Source organism: Trichinella spiralis (genome assembly GCF_000181795.1).
Source record: "Trichinella spiralis strain ISS 195 chromosome Unknown Scfld1557, whole genome shotgun sequence".
NCBI lineage: Eukaryota > Metazoa > Nematoda > Enoplea > Trichinellida > Trichinellidae > Trichinella > Trichinella spiralis.
This window is the reverse complement of record NW_003528496.1, coordinates 1659284-1672945: the sequence shown is the minus strand read 5'-3', so window position 1 is coordinate 1672945 and position 13662 is coordinate 1659284. Positions and strand designations below refer to the sequence as shown.

The following is a 13662-nucleotide window of genomic DNA, read 5'->3' as shown; positions in this document are numbered from 1 at the left end:
GAACAGCATAATTATTTTTCACATTGAATCAGAAAAATAATTTTCAGCGTTGTCATCAAATTTCTTCAAAAAATGTATCATTTCTTTCATATTTTTATAATTAAATTTTCTACTTTTGTAAAATAAGTAAAGTGCAAAAATTTCATAATTTCTTGGTAAAAATCGAATTAAGATTCACTTTTACACAGAATTTTATCCTTTTATATGAAAAAATTTCATTCGGTTAATTTTTGTTGAAATAACTTTTTTAGTTTCTACAAATATCAGTTGCATTCCAAAATTTTTTCTTACATTTTTCTAAAAAAAGCTAAACTTACTGTTTAACAGCCATTTTAAAATAAAATTAAATTCTGTGAAATTTTACAAAGATATATAACACGCAATTTCCTTATTCCTTCAACATTTAATTAGAGTAAAACTGCAAATTGAAATATATTGAAAATTTTCAAAACATAATATATTTTTAACATCGAACTAATGCAATAAAATGCATACAAATGGTTTAATAATGCATTTTTTGAACAATCCATTTCTAAAATGCACATCAAACAAATTTTATAGAATAATTGGACAGAACTTACTTTGATATAAAACTGCTGCTATTTATTTTTATGATTTTACACATGTGCATTCCAGCAGCAGCAGCAGCAGCACTATTTGCATCAATCTAGCATTTGTTGCTTAGGCAGATGTAGCACGTGCTTTATTCAAAGCAAACATGCGATCATATCTGTCAAATTAAAGCCGTCTTCAGTCAAACTGCAAGCCAAATTATTCTTCTAACTTTACTCCAGCCGCTTAGTCTAAAAAATTTTAACACATTTTCAAATGCCTAAAAACGTCTTTTTTTAAAAATAATATATACTTCAAAAAACATAAAACTGTGATGAAGATAAACGAATTTTTTCAACATTGATGGATGGTTCTTTTCCTTTTATTTGAATATTAAAAGAAACATTTACAGAGATAATGTTTTCATCAGTGCTATTTATAAAACTACTAAACATCTAGAAAAAAGTGAGCTTTCAGTGCAGTTTGTTTTTGTTAGAAAAATAGAGTCAACAGTGCTATGAAAACAAATTAATTACATAAAGTAAGCATGATGTATTGTTTTGCATCAGATCACAAATAGCTATACCTGAGCATCATAAAAGTTATGGTAAAAATGAAAACTTACAAGTTGATGTAGAAAACACAGCAGATGAATTTAAAATTTCAGGAAAATATTACTATACAGAACACTTTGTTAATAAAGCAGAAACAGATATAGTTTTGAAGCAAGTTTTGAAATTTCTACTTTGCCTTTAAAAAATTTAAAAGCACAAATACTGATCCGACTTATTTCACAAGAAACTAAAAAAATAGAAATTGAAAATTTTTATTTACTTTATTCTTTTTAATTTTTATTCACAATATCTTTATGTGTTTTTCTTTGCTAATGTTGTATTGTATGTTTGCAGTTTAAAAGTTTCCATTGATAAATGAAAGTATTGCTGTTTAAATACACTTCTGTATAATTTCTTTAATTAAAGTTGTTTATAAATATTATATATGCCTGTTTTCATTTTTTTAACTTATCGTTTTTTGTAAAACGGTAACATCATGTATACTGTACTTTTGCATCACTTTCTTTATATTACAGTAAAATAAAAAATGTGCAAAGTAACTAATCGGCTTGTATTTTACAGGATATTCATCTGCTGTTTATATTATGTGACATATTAACAAATCAGTAAGCTGAGTTGTGAATTGTTTCATTTTTTCTGTTGAGCAGTGTATTTATTTCTCTTATATTGATTTGTTATTCGCACGTTTTTTAATGCATTTTTGTTTTTAATGAATACCGAGTTTTTGTTATATTCCTTTTTTTCTTAAATAAATACCACTTCATTTTTCAGATAATAGTTTCACGTAAAGTATGTTTTCATTTAAATACGAATTGATATGCAATTGCAGATGTTTCCTTAATGAAAAGTTTTAGTTATCAGTGAGTCATTTTAAGTTTAGAAATATTTTTTTGTTCATCATTTACAATATTTAGAAAGTTAAGTTTTTAATTACTGTGTTGAACTTTCTGTTTTAGCTACATTTACTGATATGTATTTTTGTTTTTGCATCGATCGTAGGTTGATTGCATTAATTGATTAAACGAAGTAAATTTAGTTTATTTCTGCTCCTTAACATTAGCGAATTAAATGGAAAGTTTTAATTAACTTGTAATTAATCAATTTTTTTAGAGTAACTATAGCATCTAGTTTGATGTTTAAATGAAATTTTGAAAATTAATTTTCATTTCCCAATTAAATGAAACTTGTAATATTTATTTGTAACTTTAAATTAATCAATATTTTGTTAGTGCTATTTAAAGAGTATTGGTTTTATAAATTTATTAGAGTGTTTTGTGAAATTACTCATATATGTATGTATAGATGCCATAGTTCGAAAATACTATAATATATATTGAAATGATAATGATCTTATTGGTTTTATATTAATTGATTTGAATTTTTCAGACATTTGTTGATAGGTACGATTGGGTGAGATTGCAATTTGTGTAAAAATTAACTTTAATCCGCTGCTTAACCGCACTGAGGTTAGATTGAAACATTGGATATTGGAAATTTGCTTTCATTTTGTTGATCATTAATGGGAAGAAATGAAGAGTGGTGTCAGTCTGAAATTCACTTTGCATTATTTAGATATATTTAGCAACATTTTGTCTGCTGTTACCCTTTGCATGGCCTTGTTTAATGTTCCACTTTGTAGTATCGACGACGTAATACTTCCAACTGATTATATGTTGCGCGCACGTATTGGAACAAAACGTTGTATGTTGTGCATGTATTTCTACTAACGATATTCGGCTAAATATTTCAATTTCTGAATTGTGAGGTTTCGTTCTTTGCTAATTGAAGTTGTTTATTTTAAATATTTCTATGAAAGCACTGTTTGTTAGTTTGAATAAATGATTTGGAATGCTTGCATATTTCATCTAAATGGAATATTGAAGCTCAAAAGCTACAATGGAAGTAAAATTGATCATTTTCGTTTCAAGAGTATTATTATTAATGATCACATTTGCATAATTGCTGTCGACATTTCGCGGTGAAAGACAAAACTGTCAGCTGTTTAGAAAGAAAGCAGTGTTTTGTATTATTTTATTATTTTCAGAAACGAGACAAAAAGTATGGATGTTAACGGGGCTGAGCATGGTAGTGATAAAGCTGGACAAGCGGACGAGCGGAATGAAGGGCAACAGTTTGAATTTTACGAAGATGATGGGGTCGTTTCTTCATCCGCCCCTCCGCTCACAAATGGAACCGTGTTCAACCTTGGCGAAAGCAGCAGTGATTTGTCATTATCATCCGGCGATGACATGAGCATTTCTCTGCATTCGACTTCTGACCCTAGCGGTGACAGTGGTATACGGTATGTATATTGTTCAAGATTCAAAGTTATTGAACGAAATATTTTTTTGTGTGAACATCAGTTTTGTGTGAATTCTTTGCATATGTTGTTGGTTGATAAATTCCAAGCAGTTGATAATAAGTTTATCGTTTATTATTTTTTTTCATCAATCAATTTTGAATATTTTTCCTGATAAGATTAGTGTTTACTTGTTTAGTGATGATGCAATGATGAGCGTTTACAGGGAAAACAGTTATTTCATTTAAGTTCAGCAAATTGTCAGCGACCTTGCCTGTTCTGTGATGTCATTTGGAATATTTTGTAAATGTAAGTCGGCAAGGTGAACTGTATTCCGGTTGGTTTGCTTGGCTGGTAGCACATTCTTCACGTTCATTTGTTTAAAATTTTTACTTTGAATTGAACAGATTAAAAAAAGAATAATAATTAAAAAAAAAATTTTTTTCTTCTCGAATCAGAAAATAAGTGTAAAAATTGGTTTTTCAATCAAAGTGATAATTCTCAGTTGGTTGTTTTTCATTTGTGATCAAATCAGCACGTATGTCAAAAGAATCTGTTGAAATTTCTTTCATGTTGTGTGAAGGTAATAAATATATTACGTAGTATTATTAAATTAATTGTTCTTTATGTGACGTCACAAATGGCGCATATTAGTGAACTGAATGGTAATTTTTAATTTTTTTTGTGAAAATTTTTCATCAGAGTAGTTTTCTGTGTTGTACACAAGATCTTTGGACGTCTTATTTTTGAGAAAAGGTCATCCCTATTTGTTGGTTATTTGGTAATTGTTTGTACCAGTCAACGTTTGGAAATTTTTTTTGGTTTGAATTGAAATTTATTATTAAAAAAAATTATTGAATGTTAGTTTTTGTGTTAATGTGGTTGGTTTTATTGTTTTGTTTTGTTTTGTTATTAGTTTTCTTTTTCCATTTAAATAGAAAATCAATGTCGGCAAGTTCTCAGATTTCAAGCAACGGCAACGCGGCAAATTCGAAAAAGTACGTTGGAGATAGACGAGAAAGTGGTACGGGTTGTGGCGCGATGAACCCGGAAGAATTTGTCCGCCTGTTCGGAGGTACGACAGTAATCAACAAGGTATGAATATTTTCAAGAGGAAAATTAATAATCATAATTGTGAATAATTGTGAAGATTCTCATTGCCAATAATGGAATTGCGGCAGTGAAATGTATGCGATCAATTCGACGTTGGGCTTACGAAATGTTTCGAAATGATCGGGCAATCAAATTTGTGGCCATGGTCACGCCGGAAGATTTGCATGCTAGCGCCGAATATATCCGAATGGCGGATCAATTTATCATGACATCCGGTGGGTCGAACAACAACAACTACGCGAATGTGCAAGTGATATTGGAATTGGCACAAAAGATGGAAGTGCAAGCAGTTTGGGCCGGTTGGGGTCACGCGTCAGAAAATCCTAAACTGCCAGAATTGCTCAACAAGCATGATATAATATTTATCGGTCCTCCTGCGAAAGCAATGTGGTCTTTGGGTGATAAAATTGCCAGTAGTATCGTTGCACAGACGGCCAAAGTGCCCACGTTGCCGTGGAGCGGTAGTGGTTTGACAATTCCGTGGAAACGCGGTGAAAATGTTTCGAACGGCAGTTTGTACGTTCCGCCGAGCTTGTACGCCCAAGCTACAGTTAGTACAGTTGAAGAAGGGATCAAAATTGCCAGTCGAATTGGACTGCCGTTGATGATCAAAGCTTCTGAAGGTGGTGGTGGCAAAGGGATCCGCAAATGCGTCAACATGGATGAATTTCCGACCCAATTTCGTCAAGTTCAAGCCGAAGTACCCGGATCGCCGATTTTCATCATGAAATTGGCAACCGGTGCCAGACATTTGGAAGTACAATTGTTGGCCGATTGTTACGGCAATGCGGTATCATTGTTCGGTCGTGATTGTTCCATACAACGTCGACATCAGAAAATAATCGAAGAAGCGCCAACGTCGGTAGCGCCGTCCGAATTGTTCGAACAAATGGAAAAAGATGCGGTAAAGTTGGCAAAAATGGTCGGCTACGTCAGCGCTGGTACGGTGGAATATTTGTATTTGCCCGAAACGCAACGTTACTATTTTTTGGAATTGAATCCAAGACTCCAAGTCGAACATCCGTGCACGGAAATGGTTGCGAACGTAAATTTACCGGCCGCCCAGTTGCAAATCGCCATGGGTATTCCATTGCACAGAATCAAAGATATTCGAAATTTGTACGGCGCGTCGCCGTTCGGTGATACAAGTTTGAATTTCGAATGTTCCATTCACAGACCATTGCCTAGGGGTCACGTGATCGCGGCTCGAATCACCAGCGAAAATCCCGACGATGGATTTTTGCCCAGTTCGGGTACGGTGCAAGAGTTGAATTTTCGCAGCAGCAAAAACGCTTGGGGTTATTTCAGCGTTTCAACTGCCGGCGGTTTGCACGAATTTGCCGATTCTCAATTTGGTCATTGTTTTTCGTGGGGTGAGACGAGAGACGATGCTATTGCCAACATGGTACTGGCGTTGAAAGAATTGTCAATTCGGGGTGATTTTCGTACGACGGTCGAATATTTGATTACACTGTTGGAAACGGACGATTTCATTCGCGATCAATTCGATACCCAATGGTTGGATCAGTTGATCGGTGAAAATGTGAAAACCGAAAAGCCGGATGTTCTCGTCGGTGTCGTCTGTTTGAGTGTTCTACTGGCCGACGTGACGATCGTCAACGCGTTCCAGTCGTTTCAAAATTCACTGGACCGTGGTCAAGTATTGCCGGCGAAATGGTTGATCAACAGTGTCGACGTCGAATTGACCCACGAAGATGTCAGATACGCTGTCGAAGTGACACGCTGTTGTCCGCAGGCGTATTTTTTGGTCATGAACGGTTCCGGTGTCGAAGTGGAATTTCACCGCATGTCCGACGGCGGAATGCTGTTGTCGTACAATTCCAATTCGTACACTTGTTACATGAACGAAGAAGTCCACCAGTATCGGGTTATTATTGGAAACAATAAGACGATCGAATTTCAAAAAAAATACAATCCAACTGAAATTCGTTCCCCGTCGGCCGGCAAATTGGTCCAATATTTGGTCGAAGATGGTGATCACGTTTGCGCATGCGGTCCCGTGGCCGAAATTGAAGTGATGAAAATGATCATCACGCTCAGTTCACCGGCCAACGGTTCGATCCATTACGTCAAACGACCCGGCGCGTTGTTGAATCCCGGCTCTTTGGTCGCCACTTTGACATTGGACGATCCGAGTCGTGTTCGTAGAATCGTCGATTACGACGGGACATTTCCGGTCGATTTGCCCAGTGCCCAACAGCACGGTGAAAAATTGTACCAAACCTACCGGGATTTGGTCACCTATTTCGACCATCTTCTCCAAGGTTACACGTTACCGGAACCGTATTTTTCGGCCAATCTGCGCGACAAAGTTGACAAATTTTTTCGCGTTCTCAAAGATCCCCGATTACCACTTTACGAATTGCAAGAATCGATGGCCGTCATATCGGGTCGTATACCGATCGAAGTCGAATCGCAAATTTCTCAACTGATGCTCGCCTACGCCGGTAATATCACTTCTGTGTTGTGCAAATTCCCATCCCAACAGATTGCCCAAGAATTGGACAATGAAATGGCGAAATTGTCGAAAAAACAAGATCGTGAAATGTTTTTCATGTCCACGCACGGTTTGTTGACGCTCGTCCAACGTTACCGGGACGGTATTCGCGGTCACATGGTTCTCGTATTGCGCGATTTGTTCCGACGGTATTTGAATACGGAAAAGCATTTCGAACAGCACCAATACGACGAATGTGTACACGCGTTGCGTGAAAATTTGAAAAATTCCGATCGTCGTCTAGTGACCGACGCGATATTTTCTCATCGTCAATTGGCGAAAAAAAACCAAGCGATCGTGATGTTGATCGAACACGTCGGTGCCAATGAACCGGGTGTAATTGACGATTTGAAAGATGTGCTCGGCGAATTGACCACGTTGAGTAAAGCGGATCACGGTAAAGTCGCCCTGTTGGCCAGGCAGTTGTTGATCGCGGCGCACCAACCGTCCTACGATACGCGTCACAATCAAGTCGAATCGATATTTTTGTCCGCTTTGGATCGATTTGGTCAAACATTTCAGCCGGAAAATTTGTACAAATTGATCACGTCCGAAACGTCGATTTGCGACGTGTTGCACGATTTTTTCTACCACCCCCATTCGACCGTGCGCAAAGCGGCGTTGGAAGTTTACGTTCGTAGGACGTACGTCGCGTTCGAAGTCAACTGTTTGAAACACCATTCGTTGGTCAATTGTCCGTCATGTTCGGCCGTTGAGTATCAATTCACTCTGCCCAGTAGTCATCCGGAACGGATGATCATCACGTCGTCGTCGAAATGTTGTCGTCGTCGACGTCGTCGTCGTCGTCGTCGTTCTCGTACTGCTACTACGACAACGCTTTCGTCGAATCGGATTCATCAAATGTGTCGAATTTGTAATGTCGACGAAGACGACGACGACCAAGACGACGACGATCATTATTATTATTATTCGGTCGGTTTGGATTTGCCCGACTCGCCCAATTGTCAACGTATTGGTATATTGGCAGCATTTGAAAATTTCGAAATGGCCGTTTTGAATTTTGATCAACTTTTAAATTTGTTCACGTTGAAATTATCACTCGATCCAGTAGTAGTAGTGGACGATCCAGAAACGAATACTGTCGAACCGTCGTCACAGTCAGTACTGACCAAACAGCAAACCGATCAACCGATACGGATTTTGAATATTGCCGTCAAAATTGATTCGGAACCGAAAGCTGACGACGCTTCGTTGGCTGAAAAATTTCAAAATTTTTGCACTCGCAACAAATCCCTGCTGGTCGACCGTGGAATTCGTCGAATCACTTTCATCACGTTGACCAGTCGAACCGCACCCAAATATTACACTTTTCGATCCAAAGACCATTTCGAAGAGGATCGTATTTATCGACATTTGGATCCGGCGATGGCATTTCAACTCGAAATTGGACGCATGAAAAATTTCACACTCGAAGCTGTACCGACCGCCAACAGTAAACTTCACCTCTACTTGGGCAAAGGGAAATTGAACAACGAGCGTCGCGAATTGTCCGACTACAGATTCTTTTTGCGCTACATCATACGCCATTCGGATCTGATATCGAAAGAAGCGTCGTTCGAATACATGCGCAACGAAGGCGAACGTGTACTGTTGGAATCGTTGGACGAACTCGAAGTCGCCTTCAATTCCCATCCGGACGCGAAACGTTGCGACTGTAATCACATCTTTTTGAATTTCATGCCCTGCGTCACTTTGGATCCGCAAAAAGTTGTCGACACGGTCAGCGATATTATCATTCGTTACGGTCAACGATTGTGGAATTTGCGCGTTTTGGAAGCCGAATTGAAATATTCGATTCGCCTCGTTGCCCACGGTCCGCCGATAATCATGCGATTGACCATTTGCAATCAGAGCGGCTATTATTTGAATTTGCAACTCTACCAAGAAGTGGTCGACAACGACAGCGGTCAGGTTCGTTACAAAAGTTGGAATTCCGACACGCCGGGTCCGTTGGACAATTTGGCCGTCAGTACGCCCTACCAGGCGAAAGATCACATGCAGCAGAAACGGTATTCGGCCCAGAAAATGGGCACCACCTACGTCTACGATTATCCGGAAATGTTTCGACAGGCGTTGTTGAAATTGTGGCGCGAACGGAACGCCGAATTCGGCTACGAAGACGAACCGACCAGTGTCGAAGTGTTGCAGGGAGTCGAATTGGCATTGGACAGTCGAACCGGCGATTTGGTCGAAGTCAATCGAATTCCCGGCGAAAATACTTGCGGTATGGTCGTTTGGCGTTTGACGTTGAAAACGCCCGAATACGTCAACGGTCGGGATATTATTCTCATTGCCAACGATATGACCCATTTGATCGGCAGTTTCGGAGTCGACGAGGACCAATTGTTCTACCAAGCGTCCCGTTTGAGTCGACAGTTGAAAATACCGCGCATTTACGTGGCGGCGAACAGCGGAGCCAGAATTGGACTTTCCGCCGAAGTTCGCCGACTGTTTCGCATCGCCTGGGAAGATGCCGACGATCCGGACAAAGGATTCAAATATTTCTACTTGACACCGGACGATTACAACAATTTGAACGCCGCCGGCCAGAGGCGTGTTGTCAACGCCCAACCGATTGTCGTCGAAGGTGACGAAATTCGATACAAAATCATTGACATTATCGGCACCGATCGAGAAAGTATCGGCGTGGAAAATTTGCGCGGATCCGGCTTGATTGCCGGCGAAACGACCCAAGCCTACGACGAAGTGTGCGTGATCAGCTTGGTCTCTTGTCGGACGGTCGGAATCGGCGCCTATTTGGTTCGTCTCGGACAACGGACCATTCAAGTCGACAACAGTCACATTATACTGACCGGCGCTCCGGCACTGAACAAACTGCTCGGTCGTGAAGTCTACTCGTCGAACAACCAACTCGGCGGTACGCAAATTATGCACAACAACGGCGTTTCGCACGCCATTGCCCAGAACGAATTCGACGGCGTCTATTTGATACTGAAATGGTTGTCCTATATTCCGTCGTACCGCGGTGGACCGTTGCCGATCGTCTCGCCGACCGATCCCGTCGAACGGGAAATTGACTTTTGTCCCACGAAAAATCCCTACGACCCACGGTGGTTGTTGGCCGGTCGTCCGAGTCCACTTTGTTCCACCCAGTGGGAAAGTGGTTTTTTCGATCGCAATTCTTGGTCCGAAATCATGTCCGGCTGGGCGAAGACGGTAATCTGCGGTCGAGCACGTCTGGGCGGTATACCGTGTTCGGTGATCGCGGTCGAAACTCGTACGGTCGAAGTTCAAGTGCCGGCCGATCCGGCCAGTTTGGATTCGGAATCGAAACTGATTTCCCAGGCCGGTCAAGTGTGGTATCCGGATTCGGCTTACAAAACCGCTCAGGCGATTAACGATTTCAACAGGGAACAGTTGCCGTTGTTCATTTTCGCCAACTGGCGTGGTTTTTCCGGTGGTATGAAAGATATGTTCGACCAAGTGCTCAAATTCGGTGCCTACATTGTCGATGCGTTGCGCAAATACGAACAACCCGTATTCGTCTATATTCCACCTTACGCGGAATTGAGAGGCGGTGCTTGGGTTGTGGTCGATCCGTCGATCAACAGTCGCTATATGGAAATGTACGCGGATTCGAAATCCAGAGGTGGAGTATTGGAACCGGAAGGTATCGTTGAAATTAAATATCGCGAGAAAGATTTGCTGGCGACGATCGAACGATGCGATCCAATTTGTCAGTCGTTGTCGGTCCAATTGCAAACTGCCGCTGCTGACGACAGTAGCGATGAATTGCGAGCCGAATTGGAAGCGAAACTTCGTGCCCGAATCGACATTCTGTTGCCAATTTACCATTCGGTTGCCGTACAGTTTGCCGATTTGCACGATCGTCCCGGAAGAATGCTCGCGAAGAAAGTCATTTCGAAAGTGGTCGACTGGAAACAATCACGATCCGTATTCTATTGGCGTTTGAGGCGTCGACTTGCCGAAGAGCATGTCAAACGATTGATCACTGACCAATCATTCGACCAACCGTTGACCAATGATCGCATGAACGCTCTACTTCAACACTGGTTCGATTCGGACGTGGGCAATCAAGTGAGGCGAGAATATTTTTGATTTTTTTGAATTTTTTTAATTTCTTTTTCTTTTTTTCAAATTCAGCAAAATCAAAATTGGGCTGATGATCAAATTACCGCATTGTGGTTTGAAAATCAAATTGCCCAAGACCAACAGCAACAATCCATAGTGGGGCAAGGTTTGAAACAAATCCAACGTCAACAGGCGAAGAAGAAAATCAAAACGTACGTGAATTGATTAATTAATTAATTAATTAATTAAATGGTGTTTCTTGTTTTGTTTTTCGTTTCTTTCTTTCTTTCCTCTATTATATATAGTAATTATTTTTTTTTTGTTTGTTCAGTATTTTTGCCAACTGCCCAGGTTTGTTGATGGAAACTGCAGTGGAATTGGTCGAACAGTTGGACGTCGAACAAGCGAATGAGTTGGTAAAATTGTTCACGCATCGTGCCAAAAGTCCACAAATTTGACTGACAAAATTGTTTCATACTTACAAAAAGTGAATTTCAACGACAAAACGAGCATTTTTTTTCTTCGTTTCCATCGTTTGTCGGTTATACGATCGATCGATCGATCGATCGATTGATTGATTGATTCATCGTCCATCCAAGTCAAGAAATTCTCTTTTTCAACTTCTTTCCACTCATTCATTCATTCATTCATTATTCGACTCAACTCCGCTGTTCGAAATGTCCATCCATAAACAAACACTGTCTCTTGCTGCCCAACCATGTCTGTTCGTTCTGTTTGTCGTCCCAACGATCATCACTGCATTCTTTTTTTTGTTTTTTTTGGAGCCGTGCTGAAACCAGTGACTTTTTTTTTTTTTCAAATTTTCAAATTTCTCTACACTTATTCATTCTATTCGACGATAAATAAATAAATAAATTCATTAATTTCTATACTCCATGGTATACATGTATGTAGAAATATATCTGTGTGCGTGCGTGTACAAACGAATTGATCGATCAAATTTCGTTTCAACCGAAAATTTTCTCATCATTCCATTCTCACCTGTTCTGCTTCTTCTTTTGATGATCATATTTTTTGCATTTACTACTTTTATTTTTTCTCTTCTTGTTCACTGCAAAATTATCATCTGCTCTATCTATCGATCTATCCATCCATCTTTGCTTTGGCGCTGTTCAATAAATAAATAATTCATCTGTGCTAACTGAAAACTGTGCTCATCTTTTTTCCCATTTCTATTTCCACAAAACTTCGCTCATTTCAAAAACAACATTTCATTTCTCACTTACACTAATTCAAAATAAATGGGAAATTTTTCCATTTTTAAACGCTGATTTATTTATTACTTATTTATTATTATTCATCATGAAATTATCTATTTATTGTCTTGGAAATTTTTTCACTCTATTCATTAGAAATAAAATTTCGATTTTCCCTCCAACGCTACTTACTGTTCAAAATGTAAAATACATATACGTAGAATAATAATAATAATAATAATAATAATAATAGCAAGTAATGAACAACAATAATACCAACAGAACGGAACCGACTACTTACTTACTGCACACATTCTGCTTACTGTGTTTCCGTTCCCGATTTAGTCAAAAAGAAAGATGCGAAAAAAAATGAAAACTTGTCCCTTTTGTCATTTCATTTCATTTCTCTTCTTCAAAAATGTTTCGTGCGTATTTTGAAATTTTTTTTTGAATTCGATCATCTTTGCTTTTGTTTGTTTCTTAGCAAAAATTGTCAAACAAGCTTCAGCAACGGAGCGATGATGCGCGTCTGTAGCAATCAAAGCAAAAAGTTTCACACATATCGATCACAGAAGACGTAGTGTTTGCAAATTGATGAAAAAAAAAATTCTAATTTCTTCCGGTTCGATGACCAAATGATCAACCAACCACTCTGGCTGTTCATAAATATCCTGGGATGTCACTGCTGCAATGATTCACTGAATGCTTACGTTATATGGACTCTTACATACATACATACATACATACATACATACATACATACATACCTACCTACCTACCTACCTGGATGCATGGCTTCTAACTCTATGGAAATTGGAAAAGAAAAACCAGGCGGATGTTTGGTTCTTTCAGCAATTGGCGCGACCGGGATGGCCGATTTCGGGACAAATTTTCACCGTCCAATTTTACTGGTCGTTGAACTCCCTATTTTATTGGACCTTCGTGCCGTTGTCATATTGGTTTTCTTTGTCTAATTCCTAATTGATTCAAACTCTGCAGTTGTGATTAGCTGTAATGTTCTTCATTTCATTGGTTCAAATATTCCATTTAGGATTACGTAACTTTTAATAGTGGTGACGTAACATTAATAATGAAAATATTTCTTATTTTGGGAATTGCTTCAATCCAGATTTTATAAGTTTTATCATTCATTGACATTTTGATTTTCCAATATATTATTAGTGAAGTTTATACTTTTCAGTGATCAACGTTTTCAATAATAATTTTTATCATTATTCTATATTTTATTGTACCTGAGTGACGTTATATCAAATGCGATAGTATAATTCAGAAAAACGATACAAAATAAGTTAA

The 13662-nt window shown here is 38.7% G+C and overlaps 2 protein-coding genes across 2 annotated transcripts; both read left to right on the top strand.

Annotated features, from left to right (window-relative positions):
• The first annotated feature begins 3187 nt into the window (after positions 1-3187).
• Tsp_05000 (acetyl-CoA carboxylase) lies at positions 3188-11589 on the top strand. The gene is made up of 6 exons (XM_003369546.1): positions 3188-3429; positions 4398-4521; positions 4577-7793; positions 8046-11137; positions 11204-11343; positions 11463-11589. Exons 1-6 carry the CDS (start codon positions 3188-3190, stop codon positions 11587-11589), a joined length of 6942 nt encoding a protein of 2313 aa, XP_003369594.1.
• A 1550-nt stretch (positions 11590-13139) lies between these two features.
• Positions 13140-13307, top strand: Tsp_04999 (hypothetical protein; the record flags this gene model as incomplete). The annotated part of the gene is made up of 1 exon (XM_003369545.1): positions 13140-13307. A coding segment is annotated over exon 1 (168 nt), but the record flags the coding sequence as incomplete, so codon positions are not given.
• Positions 13308-13662: the final 355 nt, after the last annotated feature.

What these genes read in the sequence shown, in the direction of transcription:
- Tsp_05000 (XM_003369546.1), top strand. Translation starts at nt 3,188, where the DNA reads ATGGATGTTAACGGGGCTGAGCATGGTAGTGATAAAGCTGGACAAGCG. An exon ending in GTACGACAGTAATCAACAAG is followed by an intron (nt 4,522 to 4,576) that starts GTATGAATATTT and finishes ATAATTGTGAAG; the next exon opens with ATTCTCATTGCCAATAATGG. An exon ending in GTATCAATTCACTCTGCCCA is followed by an intron (nt 7,794 to 8,045) that starts GTAGTCATCCGG and finishes GTATATTGGCAG; the next exon opens with CATTTGAAAATTTCGAAATG.